Raw genomic sequence first — 18,192 nt, forward strand, 5'->3', positions numbered from 1 at the left:
AATGGAAGGCAGCTGTGCCACAAGATACAAACGTGGCCTAACATAACTTTCTGTAGAAAGTTTGTCTTTCTGATTTTGCGGTATCAAGCCAGTGTCTAAACTGCCTTGAATTATCTGAACGTAGTTATTGAGCTATCGGAGGCTAGGCTGAGAGCACATTGGATATTAGAAAATAGGATGAGGGTTAATAATTCACCTTGAAAGTTACCTGCCGAATGGCTGGCTGAACTTTCCTCATTTTAAAGAAAAAACCAAGGGGAAAGAATTAAGTGGTTTATGCAAGGACACCTGAAAAATCAGAGTAAGACTGAATGTACACCACTCCAGGCAAGGATATAATGCACCAGCAAATACAAATAACCAGAGTTTTTTAGTTCAGGTTTACCTGAATAAGTTATTTCTGTTTGGATCGAGGAGTGGCAATGGAGCAGAAAGGTGACATTAGGAGTCGCTGGAGAAGAAAAGCAGGCAACTGTCCTGCGCAGAGCACAGCAGCTAAGAGCAGAGCCTGGGGCGGAGGACCCCGGCTACTTGGGGGGACTTACTGCAGCTCTGAGCCACTTTCTCATGTCTGAAATGCTCCCAGTGATTAAAAACCACACACAAGCAGAAATGATGCAGATCCAGAGTGCCGCTAAGTACTCGGCAAAACTTGGCCCCTAGCCCGAATCCAGCTCGTGATATTCCCCTGCTATTAAACGTTGTTTTTTGTCAGCTTGCATTTGTAAAAGTTTGTCTCCCTACCACAGACAGGCGGGAAGGCTGGGTGGAAACAGGGTTCAAAAGCAGACCTCAATCTAGCTGCTCCTGGGCCTCTCACAACCAAGCAACTGGGTGTAAGCTACCGGCAGTTCCGGGGCCACCCTGCCCAGGCAGCCTCTCCTGACCCTAGCGCAGCTGCCTCGCCTGTACGGGAGGCCACAGGTCTTCCAAAGGACTGCTGCAAGGCTGGTCCCTGGCTGGCACAGGGAACCTGGATTTGGGGAGGGTCCCTCTGCCACGACCAGTAAGAGCAGCCCAGTGTCTAAACTGTGCAGTTTGAGGTAACACTGACTTCCCTTCTGCGAGTCTGCAGTCTGGGACTCCAGGCAGAGGGCACCCACATGACCAGCCCTCAACACAGACCCTGGGCTGTCTCTGGGGTCCCAGGTTGGTGACAGTTCATAGTCCTTGCCGGTGTGGGGGACAGGGGAGCACGCCCATGACCCCCCTGGGAGAGGACTCTGGAAGCTGCATAAGCTCCTCACTTGGTCCCACGTGCCTTTCCTGCTGCTGCATTTGCTACACACCCTTCCCATGTACTGCTAAGATTAGGGGTGGGATTATGGGGCGATGTGTGAAAGGCTGATTCACATTAGCTTTGTGAAAAATGGACCATGAGTGCCTACCTTTTTTCAGTTTGTGGCGAAACGGGAGATAATCTATGCAAAAACATTTTATAAAGAGTGAAGAATTACACACATAAGTGGCATTGTTGCTTTTATATGGCAAGTGTTTTTATTAGATGTCATTGCAAATACATAGCATGTGCTAACTGAACATGGACACAAGCCAGATGCAAAACACATACCAAGGTTATCAACTGAATACAGGAAACACTTTCTTTCCCTTTGGTGGGAGAGACCCTCACAATAGCATGAATCCTCAATAATATGACTGTTTTCTGTCATCATCATTAGGCAGTTCTGTTACCTGACAACTTTTATTTATAATTCTAGGAAAGAGGAAATTGGAGGAGAAAACAATTTATTTACGGAGTGATAAAAACAGACAGAACACTACTGAGAATCAGTACTGTATTTGACTTTCTTAAAAACAATCTTACCCTATAGCGCAGATATGAGGTTACACTGTTCAGCCTAATAAAATATTACAGCTTAAAAAAAATCCTCCTGAGAAACTGCATCTTTAAGAGCTGAAAAGCATCAAGGAAGCGGGACCCTGTGTCCCGCTCAGAGGGTGGTGGGAGTGGAAGAACACTCGGTCAACAGTGCTACACGCGCACGTAGCAGAAGGAAACCAGAAAATGATACCCCGAAATGCCGCAGCGCGGTGAAGAGGCACGCCTCACTCCTGCCCTACTTCTCTAGTATGGCTTTCTCGACCGCCTTGTACTTCTTCAGTTCAACAATCAGTTCCCAGTATTTGAGATACAACCACATGAGTCTCCCATTCTGGCGTCTGTCAGTATTCCAGACATCGCCACAGTATGTGTCGTGCTTAAATATGTCGGTCAAGCCGGCTGCCATGTGCAGCTCGGCGGCAACTGGGTCAGCGGATGCCCGGACCAGTAACCTCTTCTCTATTTCCAGCCGCCTGCTGCGAGGGAGGAGCAGGCTGCAGTAGATGCTCTGTCTTTCCGTAAGAGCATCTTCAAACTCTCTCAGCGCAAGCCTGGCCCTCCTCTGCCAGTCTTCTTCCTTTTCCAGGAAGCTCAGGTATGTGCTTCTCAAGGGCTGCAGCTGTCTCTTTTCTTGCATGACCCGAGCCCGCTCCTGTTCCAGAAGCTTCTTTTCTTCTACCAACTTGCGCCCCTGAGAGATAAGGGCTTCTCGGTAACTAGTTGTTCTGTTTTGTTCTTTTTCAAGTTCCAAAGACAAGTGAGCAACCGCACGCCGGTTTTCTGAGATCACGGCGTGGTACTTCGCTTCAAGATCCCGCTGGAAAGCAGCCGTTCTCTGACGGTACGCTTCTCTTTCTTTTTCTATTTCTTTCTGGGACTCCCTAGACCAAATCCAACCTGACAGCAATAAATTAGAAGAGACATTTAATGAAAAGTCAGAGTTGAAGTTCTATAAGCTTTATTTTTAAAAAGCATGGAAACAAAAAAGCATAAAGCAGCTAAAAACAACATTTCAATAAAATCTTAAGCCCTGAGAGATACAGATAACATTTGGTATGAAACCACATAGCAAGCAAAGTCCACATCTTAAAATCAGACAGGGGTTCCCAAAGGCAAGTGTGACAAGGCTGCTGACAGTTCCCTTTTCAGCCTCATCTCCTACAGCAAAGAAAATCTACCACTGCTTTCTTTTGCTCTCAAACCCACCGCCACTGCCCACTCTGACTACAGTGCATATGCTGCTGACAAGGTTTAAAAGTTCAGAGCGCCTGCGTGGCTCTGTCAGTTAAGTGTCCGACTCTTGATCTCAGCTCAGGTCATGATCTCGTGGTTTGTGAGTTCGAGCCCCATGTCAGGCTCTGCACTGACAGCATGGAGCCTGCTTGGGACTCTCCGTCTCCCTCTCTCTCTAACTCTACCCCACGCGCGTGCACACACTCTCTCTCTCTCAAGATAAATAAACAAACTTATAAATAAATAAATAAATAAATAAATAAAAGTCAATATAGCTATGCTTCATGTATTGTTGGCTGGTGATTACAGAACTGAGTAATTTCAAAGTGCACTCAGCCTTGCCTGGTCATTACTAGTAAGCAGCTGAAGTCCAAGAGGCTTGCTTCTATTCTGACGAGGGGTGCATAAAAATAAGGTGGAGTAAGAGGTTCAACCTCAAGACAGGCCTGGCCCCCTTTCCCCAGCAGGGAAACTCGAACGTCACAAACATGGGGCAGACCGAGGGGGCAGCCAGGCCTCTGCCCTCTGCTGTGTGGACAAATTTCAGCCCCGGGGAGGTTCTCTGGGGGTTTTCATCCCCCAGCACTCAAGCTGGTGTCCTCGCCATTTGGTTCTCCTTCTCCCAGGTCCCTTGGGAATCTTCACTGGTCTATGACACCTGCGGCCACCCCAATTCTATAAGCATAGAAACAAATGTATTCCTTCCTCAACTAAAAACAGCCTCTAGTCCTATTTCACTTGGTAACTGACACTTGAAAGCACATCTTTATGTCTTCCTTTGGCCCAAGTTCACAGGCAGGGGAAGTGACCAGTAGAGCAACAGTTACAATACCATTTGATCAGCACAGAGAGGTATGTGTGAAGAGGGGAGGAAAGGACTATTTCAGCGTGGAGTGCAGTCAGGGAGGGCACAAGTCTGGAAGAATGAGGAGCAGCTGGTAGGAAAGGTCCCTGTAGGTAGAACAAACAGGGGCAGGAGCGGGCACCACGTGTTCTGAGCCGACTGCTTCCAGGAGCCGACAGGCCTGGGCTGCAGGGATTACGTCAAGGAGGAGCTGGAGCAGACTCTGGACGTCAGCAGGTGCTGAACAGAAGTCCTCACAGACGCTCATAAGAAGTAGGAGAGTTGGGGGTGCAAGAGAGAGCAGAGGGTCAAGGAGGGAACCAGAGTCAGGGAGCCACTCCTGCCTTAATCCAGGTATGATCTAATAAAAGTACCACAACTGAAACACAGAACAAGTGGCGACTGATACAGAACACACAGAACTGAACATCAGGCCACACGGTGCAGGCTGATGACTGGGAAGTTTGGGGTAGGTGGCACTGAATCACAAAGGCCTCCATGAAGAGATGGGACAGGGATAGGACACATATAGGTAAGATTACCAGGGAGGTGTGCAGAGGAAAGTGTGGAGGCAGAATGGAAGTCTGAGAAATTTTTTTTTTTAATGTTTTTGTTTTTAAATATTTATTTAGAGAGAGTGAGTGAGCAGGAAAGGTGCAGAGAGAGGGGGAAAGAGAGAATCCCAAGCTGGCTCCATGCTGTAAGCCAGAGCCCAATATGGGGCTCAAGCCCCCAAACCGTGAGATCATTACCTGAACTGAAACCAGAGTTGGGTGGTTAACCAACAGAGCCACCCAGGTGCCCTGGAAGTCCGAGAAACCTTCAGTCTGGGTCTGATCTTGGAGAACTCTGCCTTAGGACTCTGGCTAGACAAAACTGTTTGCAGTCCCAGTTTCAGAAGGCAGAGAAGAAAGGTGGGGATCCTGCTTAAAGATATAGAAGTACTCTTTCCTATTCTTCCTCCTAAGTATTGCCAGAAACCCGGGAACTCCCCTGAACACCACCCGCTGCTCCCCTTGGACGCCAGTGTGATTAAAAGTGAACTAAATGTGACTCTCACCATTTGGCTGCTACGCATGGAAAGGAAATAGGAAGCATCGTTGGGAAGAAAGGGGAGTTGGTTAAGAGGATCCATGAGGAGAGTGGCGTATGAACATCAGATCAACACCTGGGAGGAGAATTGTCCAGACAGAATCATTACTCCACCCGCCCCACCAATGTCATCTGTAAGGCCTCTGCTATGATCATTGACATGCTGGAAGAAGATATTAACAGCTCCATGACCAACAGCATAGTGGCCAGTAGGCCCCCAGTTACCCTGAGGCTGGTGGTGCCAGCTACCCAGTGTGGCTCCCTGACTGGAAAAGGCAGATATAAGACAGACACCCCGGGGGCCCCAGGTCCAGGCGGCGAGGGGCATGCTGCCCAAAACCACCGAGCGTGCCATTACCATCACTGGTGTGCTGCAGCCTGTCACCAAGTGTGTCAAGCAGACGTGTCTGGTGATGCTGGAGACACTCTCCCCGTCTGTCCAAGGCAGAGTCATCACCACTCTGTACCAGCCCATGCCAGCCGGCTCTCCAGTCATCTGTGTGGACAGCTAAGATCGGTGCAGCGAGTCTGTGGGCTACCCCCGTGCCACCCATGACCTGGAGGGACCACCTCTAGATGCATACTCAATTCAAGGACAACATGCCATTTCTCCGCTTGATCTGGCCAAGCCAAACCAGGTGGCAAGACGATAGTCTCACTTTGCCATGATGCACGGCGGGACTGGATTTGCCAGAATTCACTCCAGCTCTCCAGAGGTGAAAGGCTATTGGGCAAGTTTGGATGCATCTATTCAAACTGCCCATGAACTCACCATTCCAAATAATTGGCTGCATAATCAGGTGCCAAGGCGCCAGCATTAATGAGATCTGCCAGATGCCCGGGGCCCAGATCAAAATTGCCAATCCAGTGGAAGGCTCTTCTGCTAAGCAGATTACTATCACTGGTTCTGCTGCCAGTTATTAGTCTGGCCCACGATCTAATCAATGCCAGGCTTTCCTCTGAGAAGAGCATGGGGTGCAGCTAGACAGTGTAGGTTCACTCGTAACCCCTTTCTGCTGTCTTCCCGTGATCCAACTGTGTAACGTCTGGCCAGTGATTCTAGGTTTCAAATAATTTGTAAGTCTTTAGTTTCTACACAACTTTATCATCCGCTAAGAATTTATTTATTATTATTTTTTAATGTTTATTCATTTTTGAGGGAGAGAGAAAGAGAGGGAGAAGAGTGGGGGAGGGGCAGAGAGCAAGGGAGACACAGAATCCAAAGCAGGCTCCAGGCTCTCAGCTGTCAGCACAAAGCCTGACATGAGGCCCGAACCCATGAACCACTAAATCATGACCTGAGCTGAATTTGGACTCCCGACTGAGCCACCCAGGCTCTATCATGTGCTAAGAATTTAAATATCACATTCTCTGTTCAACTGCTGATGCTGGGATCAAGATTTAGTTTTATATGCTTTTCTCTCTTTTTAGTTTTATTTTGGGTTTTTGGCTCATGAATTTCATTTGTTGATAAGAAATGTTAAGAGTGAAATATTAATAAATTTCAGTTTAGTTCTGTAAAAAAAAAAAAAAAGAAAAGAAAAAGAAACCCTGGCCATCGTACATACAACAAACATAAGAAGACTCTTGAAGGTAGAGAACCGCAGGCAGACTGGCCAGGGACCTTGGCACCCAAGGAACACTGTGATGGTGAGTCCCCCGGAGTTTCATTTGCCTCACACATCCCAGACTTGGAGGTGAAATGGCAACGGTGAAGACATTCTTTTAAAAAGCCCCAGCAAAAGTCTGCTCTCCCTGGCCAAAGGACTAGGAAGGTGGCCTAGCAAGACAGAGAGTTTGGACAATAACCACTCTACTCCCACCAAACAGCACAGTCGCTGTGGCTCCATCCCCACCTCACTCGCTGGAGTGGAGGCTGATGGGTACCCCTCCCACTCAGGGGGATGGTGTCAGAGGCGCCATGTCCCCAGAGAATGGGGAGCAACAAGACCCTCCCACCTCTCCCAGCCAGGGAGCATTGGTGGAGACCTGGGGGAGCTGTACCTCCTGCCCAGTGATAATGAGGGGATCCTTCCTTCTGCATCTGTGGACCAGTGTCCGAGTGGAGAGCCCGGACTTGCATCCGTAGCGGAGAGCGAGGCGGCAGCACCACCCTTCCCCTGCCAGAGGCCTGTCCAAGAAGCCTGCCACAAAATGTCCAAATAAAGCGTCAGGCTCCTAACAGCCAAAATGCACAGGTTTCAGTTGAAAATCGCTTTTCAGGGGTGCCTGGGTGGCTCAGTCTGTTCAGCGTCTGACTCTTGAATTCACCTCAGGTCATGATATCATGGTTTGTGAGACTGAGCCCCAGGTCAGGCTCTGTGTTGTAAGTGCAGAGCCTACTTGGCATTCTCTCTCCCTCCTCCACTCACGCTCTCTCAAAATAAATAAATAAACGTTAAAAAAAAAAAAAAAAAAGAATAGCATCCTCTTCCCCACTGAGCAGTTTATTTATTTATTTATTTTTTTTTTTTTCAACATTTTTTATTTATTTTTGGGACAGAGAGAGACAGAGCATGAACGGGGGAGGGGCAGAGAGAGAGGGAGACACAGAATCGGAAACAGGCTCCAGGCTCCGAGCCATCGGCCCAGAGCCTGACGCAGGGCTCGAACTCACGGACCGCGAGATCGTGACCTGGCTGAAGTCGGACACTTAACCGACTGCGCCACCCAGGCACCCCCCCCACTGAGCAGTTTAAAAACAAAAAAAAAAAAAAATCACTCTCCATACCCCAAATCGGAAATATCTCAAATTGAATTTAAAAAGAGTATTGGTAGATTCCAATACCGAGATGACAGAGACGTTAGGATTACCTGACAAAGAGTTTAAAGCAGGCATGATAATATACAGCCTAAGCAAAGAAATAGAAGATTAAAAAAAAAAAAAAAAAAGAAAAATTTAAAACTGAAAAACACAATAAATGAAATAAAAAAACACAGGAAAAAAAGTGTGGAGAAGGGAGAACCCCGACAAATGGCTAAAATAATAAAATGCAGATGAACACAGACATAAAATACTAACAAATGTAATTCTACAATGTGTGAGAAGGATTACATGGCATGACCAAGTGGAGATTATTCCTAAAATGTAAGGCGGCTTCAATATTCAAAAACCCATCAGTGTAATCCGACATGAGTAGTCTAACGAAGAAAATCACATGATCCTATCAATTGCTACAGAAAAACATTTGACAAAACTGAACACCCATTCATGATAAAAACACAGAAAGAAACATAAAAACAGAGAGGACCTTCCTCGCCTTGAAAAGGAACACCTGTGAAGACCCACAGCTAACATTGCACTTAACGGTACAGACTGAACGCTCTTCCTCTAAGATAGGAACTTCTCAAGGGAGGCCTGTAAACGTTAGCCAGTGCAAGAAAAAAGAGGAAAAGGAAATAAAAGACAAACAGATTGGAAAGGAAGAAAGAAAACATTAAATCTCATACCTTATACTCATAAAAAAAAATTAACTCAAAATGGATCGTGGATTTATGTGCAAAACGTTAAGACTAAACTATCAAGAAACAAGAATCTTCAGGATCTACGGATAGGTGAAGAGCTCTCAGGAGGAAAAGCATGACCCATGAAAGAAAAAGTGACACACTGGACGCCATCAAAATTAAAACTTTTGCTCTGTGAAAGCCTCCGTTAAAAGAACGAAAAGACAAGTTACAGAGTGGAAGAAGATACTGGCAAACCAGATACCTAGCAAAGTATGAGAATCTAGAATATAGTAAAAACTCTCAAAACTCAACACGGAAAGACAACACAACTAAAAAATCACTGTAAGACTGGAACAGACACTTCATGGAAAACGCAACGTTATCAGCCATCAGGGAAATGCAAATTAAAGCTAAAATGGGCGTAAAATAAAAACAACAGTGACCTCCCCAAACGCTGTTGAGGATGCCAAGAAACTGGATCACTCACACACTGCTGCTGAGGATGCAAAATGGTACAGCCACTTGGGAAAACATTTTGGCATTTTTTTTTTATTAAAAAAGCTTTTTAATGTTTACTTATTTTTGAGAGAGACAGAGAGAGAGAATGCAAGTGGGGGAGGGGGAGAGAGAGAGGGACACAGAATCCAAAGCAGGCTGCAGGCTCCGAGTTGTCCACACAGAGCCCAATGCAGGGCTCGAACCCACAAACCGCGAGATCATGACCTGGGCTGAAGCTGGACACCCAACCGAATGAGCCAGACACGCGCCCCCATTTTGGCATTTTTCTAAAAAAACTAACCGTTGATTCTCAGGGAGGCTGACAAGAGCAAATGCTTTTCATGATTCAGTGTTTTGCACAGTGCCAGCTTCTAGGTCAGAGCCTGGGCAGACCCAAACCCAGCCCTAAGGGTGTTGCCACTTAGAAGCCTGCCATCTTGCAAAGCACTCCTAACCCTCAGGAACGCTACCTGTTGCCTGTGGCTAGGGTGAGTGAATTGGAAGGCTTAACCTTACACTGACTGACTACGATTAATTAGTTTTGAGGCTGGGACAGGCCCTGGAGGGACTCTCATGTTCCCTTTGTTTTCCAGACTCGTTAACTTTTATAGTTTTTCGTAACAACTTTTACTTTTGAGGTTCTTGCCTTCTCGGACTTTTGAAATGTTGCTTTTTGTCCCTGACAAGGTTCATGGAATACTGTGCCTTTTCTTCTTGGTTGTCTTGTTTAGGTAACATGATATGAGAAAACTTTTAACTTGGCATTCTTATAAAGATTCTCCAGTAACATATTATTACATAGTTTAGAAACTATAATGCCAAATATGGGTCTTAATTAGCCTCCTGGCACAGTCAACATTACAGGTGATAAGTGAACAACTGATATATGCTACTCTCCTCACCCTTCACTTCCTCTATGGTAAGCCCTTCGACCTGAGAAATCCAGGCACATAAAAAGACACTCCGTAAAAAAGTACCACTGCTAATAGAGGGCAGCTTGGACTTTTCTTCCATTCAATTATTCAGTTTCTCATATTCTCTTTTAATTAAAAAAATTTTTTTAAATATTTATTTATTTTTGGCAGACAGAGAAACAGAGTGCAAGCAGGGGAGGGGCAGAGAGAGAGGGAGACACAGAATCTGAAGCAGGCTCCAGGCTCTGAGCTGTCAGCACAGAGCCGGATGCAGGGCTCGAACTCACGAGTCGTGAGATTATGACCTGAGCCGAAGTCGGATGCTTAACCAACTGAGCCACCCAGGTGCCCCTCAGTTTCTCATATTCTTAACTGCCAACCCAGAACTGTGGGATATGACAAAATATAAAATCAATTCCTGAACATCGGGAAATGTATCGCTGTAGTGGAAAATAAAAGCTAAGGGCTGGAATACTTATAACTGGCAATTGGTCATTTCCCCAAAGTGGTACAAAGTCAGTTCAAACTAGAAAGAATGTGGCCAAGGCTGAGCAGAGGCTGAATGGATAAAGTCTCCCAAAGGCTGATTTTCTAAAGACAACCAAAAAGGTTTTCTTTTATGCCTGTTTTATTTATTCTTCCCTGTCAGTCCTTATGAGGGCAACTGAAGCAAGAGAGCCCCCTTCAGAGCAGTGAAGTCTGAAATGGGAGCTAACAGTTACTAAAACTCACCCCACACACAATGCTTCTGAATATCCTGTTTTATTTAGCCTTCACAACGCATCGAGGTAATTACGATTAGCTAGCTTCAATGGATAGGGAAACCAAGGCTCAGGGGTTAAGTAATTTGCTTAAGACTCACTGTATGGATAACACTAGAATGTACACTGACATCTGTCCGTGCCCAAAGGCCAAAGTCTTTGGGCTCCACACTTTCAGTCCCCAAAATGCAAATGTTAGGAAAACCATGACTTACGAAAAGCAGCCAATCCCAGCATTGGAACCAACAAGGCATAATTCCATCTGCTTCCATCACCCCCATCAGCCCTGGAATTAGGCCGGATATTCCAATTGGGAGGGTCATTTAAATTATTCATGGAGATATACCTTGAAGTAAATAATAAAATCATTAATCACATGAAAGGAATAAAATACATCTGGCACAATCGTGTCATCCTCTTGGCTCAATTCTACCTATGAGCCAGCCACACAGCACTGAGTCTTACAGGATTAAAAGAAGAAAACAACAAGGCCTCAGACAATAGCAACTCCCCATGATACAGTGGGGGCAAAGACACGTCCCAAACAAGTGAAGTAGAAGGAGAAAGACCTAAGGTCTCTAACACGAACAAGCTTTAGAGTATGGCCGTATACAAAGACTATCAGTAGGAAGGTGTGAAAACACTGGCTGCTTCAGGAAATGAATGACACTGACAGGTCCAGTCAGCGGTGTGTTGGGGAAATGGGAAGAGGCTAGGAAGGCTCTCCTGCCTCCCCACAAACACACTTAGACGTTTCTGCTTAGAGCTCATGCTGTGTCTCAGTAACTAGCCTGGGGTCTAATGTTAGTATGAAATGTACCAATTTACTAAGTATCCACAGGAGGTTGGGCATTTTCACAAAATAGAGCAATGAGACTTTCAGCGTATCTCTATGTGATGGCCACAAATAATACACACTGATTACAAAAGAAATAAAGCAAACACAGGAAAAAAGGAATCTAATTCAATTTCGAAAGATTTTAATGGGGTTTTCTTTTTTTTTTTTTTTTTTTTTTCAATGTTTTTTATTTATTTTTTGGGACAGAGAGAGACAGAGCATGAACGGGGGAGGGGCAGAGAGAGAGGGAGACACAGAATGGGAAACAGGCTCCAGGCTCCGAGCCATCAGCCCAGAGCCTGACGCGGGGCTCAAACTCACGGACCGCGAGATCGTGACCTGGCTGAAGTCGGACGCTTAACCGACTGCGCCACCCAGGCGCCCCATAATGGGGTTTTCAATAAATACTTAACTTCTAAAAATAAAGAATTCTAACTGGCAATAAAGAAATGCCAAAAAAATTATGTTAAGGAGTTTGTGGTAACTATACAACAAAAAACTAGTTATCTGAAAGTACTAAACTGCAAAACTCTCAGAGTAGGGCTGGGAAGGACAGTGTTCATTTCCTTCAAGCCAGTAAAGTCCTCTTGGTGGGGGGGGGGGGGGCATAGGGCCTGAGGAAACATACAACCCTAATAAAAGCAGCCGAATCCTAAATGAAGACAAAGGGTTATACACAATTGTATTCTTTATGGTCTTATTTAGTACTAGCAAAGACTTGGAAACAACCTAAATGCCAATAAAATGGGAATGGATCATTGTAAACTTACTCAGTAAAATAATCCGAAATTATATTGCACAAAATTGTGCACGAAAAAGATGCTAATAATACAAAACGAAAAGCAGGATAACGGCTAAACGACTAAAACTATTGATTTCCCATGCCACCTCCTTCCACAAAAGATTTCAGGTAACTTACATAAACACACACGAAAATTAAAAACACTTCCTAAATCTGAGGCGAAATCAGGCGACTTGGCGAAGACACTTAAACCTCGGGAGCTGCCCTCTCCACCGCTGGAGCCCCCCGCCCCTAGTCGACCGCGCCCGGGAACACTATCTCCGGAATCCCTGAACACAGCCTGGCGCCCTGCCTTACTCCGACCCCAGCGCCACCCCCGCCCTCCTGACCTGACCCCCGGAACCCCTGATCCGCAACCTACCCCTGGCCACCCTCCGGAGCTACCTCCGGAACACCCGACACCCCTGATCCCCAACCTACTCCCGGCCCCCCTGACCTCCCCTCAGGCCCCCGACCTAATCCTGGAACCTCAACCTACCCCAGGAACCCCGAACTCCCCTCAGGCCCCCGGCCTACCCCCGGAATCCCAGACTTCCTCTCAGGCCCCCGGCCTACCCCCGGAACCCCCGATCTCCCCTCAGGCCCCCGGCCTACCCCCGGAACCGCAACCTACTCCCGGAACCCCCGACCTCACCCAGCCTCTCCCAAATGCAGCCCAGGCCCTGGTCCCGCTTCGATCACGGACAGGCCCTCCGACCTACCCCCGGGCGGGGAGCGCCGGGCCCCGGGTCCGTTTAGCGCCACTGTCTGATCCTGTGCGCAGGCGCGAAACCCCCTCACGCCCCGGGGTCGCGGCGTGGTGCGCAGGCGCAGTGTCCCCTCGTCCGGGCCTGGGCGCTACTAGGTGCGCAGGCGCAGTCTGGCGCGGGGGTTGGTGGGACAGCACCGTGTAAGGCAGACATGTCGGGGGTCCGGGTGGTGTCGCGGCTGCTGGGCGCCCGGCGCCTGGCACTGACTAGGGCGGTGAGTCGGCGCCGTGGGGCGGGCAGGGCGCGGGGAGCCGAGGAGGGGCAGGACTTCCCACGGGGCGGAGCGGACGCCGAGTCCCCCCGGCGCCGGACCGGGACGACGTCGCGAGGGTCTTGGGGAGGATGCGGTGAGGAGGCCGCCCGAAGGAGTGGGGCCGACCCGGAGGGCCGCGGGACTCTTTCTGAAGCCAGCGAGTCGCGTCCCGGTGAAGGTCATGACCCCGCTTGCCGTCCCCGGGGACCCTTCCCCAGAGTACTAAGGTCGCCCCCGCCCCAGCCTTCGGCGCGTGGGGAGGCGTGTTTGCCCGAGGTCACCCTGACAGGTGGCGGCCCGTGGGTGCCCCGGGCCTCTGAATCCAAAAGCGCCCTTAGATCTCCGGCGGAGGCGGGCCGGCAACCGCAGGCGCGCGCTGGCCGGGCGCTGTGCCGATCGCCCTGGGGACGGTCCGTCGGGTGCCAGCAGCCCCGAGGACCCGGCCGGGCTCGGCCCTCCCGCCCCAGGCAGGGTAGGTGGGAGGCACGTCTGACACTGGCGCTGGCGCTTGCCTGGCAACTGTTTGCAAAACCGCGCGTCTTCGGGGAAAGCGAAGACCCGTGTTTCACACCGGGATCTGGCAACTTTTGGACCTTCATTTTGGGTTTTGTGTGGGGGCCTTTTGCGCACATTAGAAAACCAGGCGAAGAACGTCAGCGCTCTGACCGCAGACCACGTTCGGGCGACGGCGCCCGGAAGTCTGATTTCCCGTGCGTTGTCTGCCCGGACTCCGGTCAGTCGTGGATGGCCGTTAGGGTTGTGCCTTCTGGAGCCCTTGCTTACCGGATTGTGTCAGATGTACTCCTTACAGTTACGTCTTCAGGATCTACCTTTTCAGGTTTTATTTCAGCACTCTAAACTTGGAGGGGTTGTTTGGGTTCTTTTATATGATCCGCCTGCCCACCTACTTAGTAATGTAATTACAGAGTGAAAATCCCAGTGGGAACCGAGGCATTCAACAGTATTGACTGGAGTTATGCCTGTAATTACACCTGCAATTTTCTCCATTTTGAAATACAGACACTAAAAATTAAGTTAAATGTGAGAAGGTTAACTCCGCCATCCTGCCAATGCCAGGGAACGTTTTCAATGCTTTCTCGTGCTGCTGTGGTTGATGCTTCCTGAGCAGAGGTCCCCACTCTCCACACCCCACCCATCTTGGGCTCTAAGTCCACAAGCTGGATGGGCAGTGGGGTATTCTTCGCAAACGTGAGCAGACTTCCTAGTGCCTCCTGCTTGTTAAGTGCAGTGGCCAGTAACTGGTGGTGCCGGGAGAAGAGCTAAACGTGTGTGTGCCCGGTCACCCCAGCGTTCTTGTGCAGACTGAGACCCCTCCAGTCTGTGGAACTCCCTAGACCACCTCCCTGCCCTTTGTTTATGACCTTGTTGTCCTTTATGTAAACTGGACTAGAATTCTAGCTCTGAGCTCTTAGCTGCAAGGGAGAAAGAGATTCTGAGCACCACTGGTCAGAGTGTGTAAACCTGTACTTTTGTATTGGCTTGATTGGAAGTTATCTTGGTTGAATCAACTATTAGCTGCCAGCATTTGCCCTTCTTTTTATCTTGATGAAGATAGCTTTTCCTGTGGAAATTAATTCTGCCCCCAAGCAATATATGTAGTGGAATTTAGGATTGGCAAAAACAAAAGCATCAACTTAGAACAACAACAACAACAAAATGTATGATCACCAACTGAGAAATGTGCACGGAGAGTAGATGATGAGGGTAATTTGAAGAAAATCCACAGAGAATTTTTCTTGATTTCATTTTGTTCAATTCTCTGGTGTTTCCAAAGCAGTTTATATTTACAGCTGCTTTCAAGTTGCAAAATCATCAAACCTATTTTGCGTTGGTTTCATTTTTAGTTATCTTAATGCACTGACATAATTTGCAGACTGTTCTGGTGTATTGAAAGGAAAAGTAAAAGCAAGGTCCTTAAATAGTTGCTGGTTAATTGCTTCAGATGAGATTTTTCAAATTCTTTAACATGGATATCCAAAGTACTGTTCTAGAGTAAGTCAGTTTCTTTTCTTTGAATGTATTGTTTTGAATTGGGTTTAATGATGTATCTAGAATTACACTATTTAGGCCATTGTGGTAACCTTTTTTGTTTTCCTTTTTGGGGGAATTATACCGCTGTGGCATTCATTTCTGCATTCTGTGGGATGTTTTTCCTGGTTCACTGGAAAAATTGTGGCTTGGTTTTGATATGTAATCTGGATATGCATCTTATTTTGGAGTCCCAGAGATTTTTCCTAAGGCTCCTTACCTAGGGGGAGTGTACTGAATCTGGTGCCAGCCAGGCAGACCAGAGTTCAGACCCTGGATAGACTCCATTTCTCTTTCATGAGGGTTCTGTGAGGTAGCCTGTGACGCCCTGGTGTGGTGATCATTCTAGCCAGGACCTACACCTACAGCCTGTGCTCGATAATCTTGTGAATTGTATTCTAAGCATCCCTGTTTTAAAAACCTTTAAACTTCTAATGAAAATAATTACACATAGTTATAAAAAAAAAACTCAAGGAATACAGAGGCTTTATAAATGAAAAGGATTGAGACCCTCTCCTAACCTCAGACCTGTTCCCCAGTGAAATCACTTCTGAATTGTTTCTGTTACTGGCCGCTGGTGTTTACCTCCATGTCTCTAGCTAATGTGCAGGCTTATTTTCATCCATTTTGGACTTTGACTTGTGGCTCTGAATGAGGACTCAGTTACCTTAAACCATCTTCCCCCATCCTCCGTTCTTCCCATGGCCTTCCAAGGCACTTTCAGAGCCTTATGGGCTGCTTTTCTTATTATACAAGAAATATGTATATTTTCTTATATACAGTCTATATACAGTATAGACTACAAATATATTCTTATATTTACTTATTATACAGATTGTACTTACAAATAGTTTCTTGTCTGCAATTCATAGGTGAATGCTATCAGATGGGGACCCGTACTTTGCTAGATTAAGGTTTTCAATATCTCTGCCCTTCTCTTCAGTTTTCTCCCTTTTACCATTTAAGTCATTCACTTGTGCTTTCATGTCATTAAAAGCTCTGTTTCTTTTAATTCTGCCTCCAAGGCAGATTTCCTCACGCTTCTTTACGTTTCCCTGTTGGAAAATGTTTGATAGTTTTACTTCAAAAAATGTTAGTTTTATTTATAGACAAATTGGGTTAATTTTGGGCTCTCCAGATTCTAAAATTGCTCCTCAAATCCGATTTAGATAAAAAGCTAGTATTCTATTTTCCACAGGGAGATAGTATGACAATTTGTTAAAGATTTCATTATAACAGCTGCCAGTGTTTGAGATGGCCGTGTGTGTCTATCTTTATTTAACGTGAGCATCCTAGAAAGAAGAAATAAATACTTAGGGAATCTCACTGTTACTATTTTACTTTTTTACAGTTCAACTTAAGCAGGTAAGTTTAATGATCAGAACAAAAATGGGATCGATTAGGAAAAACTATATAAAAGACACTTTACAGTATAATATGTCCTTTTCATGTTGATTATTTTTATAGGATTTAATATGTGATTAATCTTCAGTTTTCTGAATTAAAATTGTTCAGGTGGCCATAAAATCTGGAAACATAGACAAATATACATAATAAATAGTTGACTCATATTCCAACAAATGTTCAATGAATGTGCTGTTCCTCATTAGCATTTCATACTTTAACAAGTTATGCAAAACTGCACATGCACCAAAGCACTGTTTCCTTCAATCCTCGTACATCCACCTACAACGAATCGCCTGAGGGGATTTGTGTGTCTCACTTTCACTGAATAAACTTGTGACTTTAGCACACCCAAGATGTAATGAAGGAAGAAGTGTCTGTCATCTGTGTTTCTGGATTGTGTGGTCCTGTTTTTGGTTTTGTTTGTTTTTAAGTTTCACCTACTATGAGTCTTAAAAACATTTTTGACCATTCGTATTATACCAAGAAAAAAGATGAATACTAAATATGAGCTAATGGAAAAACAAAAATTCATTTGTTTTACCTTTCTATTCCACATCACAACATTTTACTGAAAATGAAGGGATTTTTAATCTATAGATAAAAGACTCTAAATGGTACTTAGGTTGTTTTACAAGTTTGATTTTAAAATCGTTTAGAATTCACAATGGGTCTTACACACAATGATTTCAATAAATCAGGCACTCCAGAGCACAATTGGAGGTGTAACAATTATGTGATGACTTCTTAACAGTCCAAGGAGATAAAGACCTTTTTTTCAAATATGGAAAGAAATTAATCTTTCTGCAGTATTAACCCCTAAAAGCTATCTTCCTTTATAGACTACAATATTATTGTCAATTTCATATACTTTTATTTTTTTAAATCTTATTTTTAATGTTTGTTTTATTTTTGAGAGATACAGTGCGAACGGGGGAGGGACAGAGAGAGAGGGAGGCACAGAATCCTAAGCAGGCTCCAGGCTCTGAGCTGTCAGCACAGAGCCCGACACAGGGCTTGAACCCATGAGCCCGTGATATCATGACCTGAGCCGAAGTCAGATGCTTATCTGACTGAGCCACCCGGGCACCCCCATATACTTTTAAAAAGAACTCCCAGAGGAAGAAATTTCTGGAGGTTTTCCCAAATATATACAGCTACTTTTTCTGTCATGCTTACAACATCTGCAAAGTACGGAATGTTCAAATGCAGATTCTTATGATCAAGGGGCTCCATAAATTGCCTCCTCCATATACTCTTTGAGGTCAGTCACTTTCATAACTATTCCTGTAATAGGATCAATCTCTCCATGTACTGTCACCACAACTTTATAATTGTGCATGTGGCCATTTGGATTGTTGGAATTCCCAAACAATTTCAAGTTTTCTTCATTACTCAGAGATATGCTATGGAGCCAGTGGGTCGCTCTGAGGGAGATGAGGTGGGACAGTTGCGTGGTGTTCTT

The 18,192-nt window shown here is 46.1% G+C and overlaps 2 protein-coding genes and 1 pseudogene across 4 annotated transcripts in view; 2 read left to right on the plus strand and 1 right to left on the minus strand.

Moving 5' to 3' along the window:
• Window positions 1-1,471: 1,471 nt before the first annotated feature.
• CCDC127 (coiled-coil domain containing 127) lies at window positions 1,472-13,109 on the minus strand. 2 transcript variants are annotated; one of them, XM_058706940.1, is made up of 3 exons: window positions 12,974-13,109; window positions 10,848-10,978; window positions 1,472-2,740 (listed from the first exon to the last, which is right to left on the minus strand). In XM_058706940.1, the coding sequence occupies exons 2-3, from the start codon at window positions 10,966-10,968 to the stop codon at window positions 2,079-2,081; spliced, it is 783 nt and encodes a 260-aa protein (XP_058562923.1). In that variant the 5' UTR covers window positions 10,969-10,978; window positions 12,974-13,109; the 3' UTR covers window positions 1,472-2,078. The 2 variants fall into 2 exon arrangements, with proteins under 2 accessions (XP_058562923.1, XP_058563006.1); XM_058707023.1 differs by having other exon boundaries at window positions 12,907-13,035.
• LOC131498580 (poly(rC)-binding protein 1-like) lies at window positions 4,001-5,997 on the plus strand (annotated as a pseudogene).
• A 2-nt stretch (window positions 13,110-13,111) lies between the features above and the next one.
• Window positions 13,112-18,192, plus strand: part of SDHA (succinate dehydrogenase complex flavoprotein subunit A) — a 30,260-nt gene continuing 25,179 nt past the window's right edge. The window contains exon 1 of one of the 2 annotated variants that reach the window (XM_058706817.1): window positions 13,112-13,235. In XM_058706817.1, coding sequence (XP_058562800.1) covers window positions 13,173-13,235 — 63 coding nt within the window. In that variant the 5' untranslated portion in view covers window positions 13,112-13,172. The remainder of the gene's footprint in view (window positions 13,236-18,192) is intronic. The other variant, XM_058706732.1, reaches the window with a different exon arrangement.

Source organism: Neofelis nebulosa, chromosome 1 (assembly GCF_028018385.1).
Source record: "Neofelis nebulosa isolate mNeoNeb1 chromosome 1, mNeoNeb1.pri, whole genome shotgun sequence".
NCBI lineage: Eukaryota > Metazoa > Chordata > Mammalia > Carnivora > Felidae > Neofelis > Neofelis nebulosa.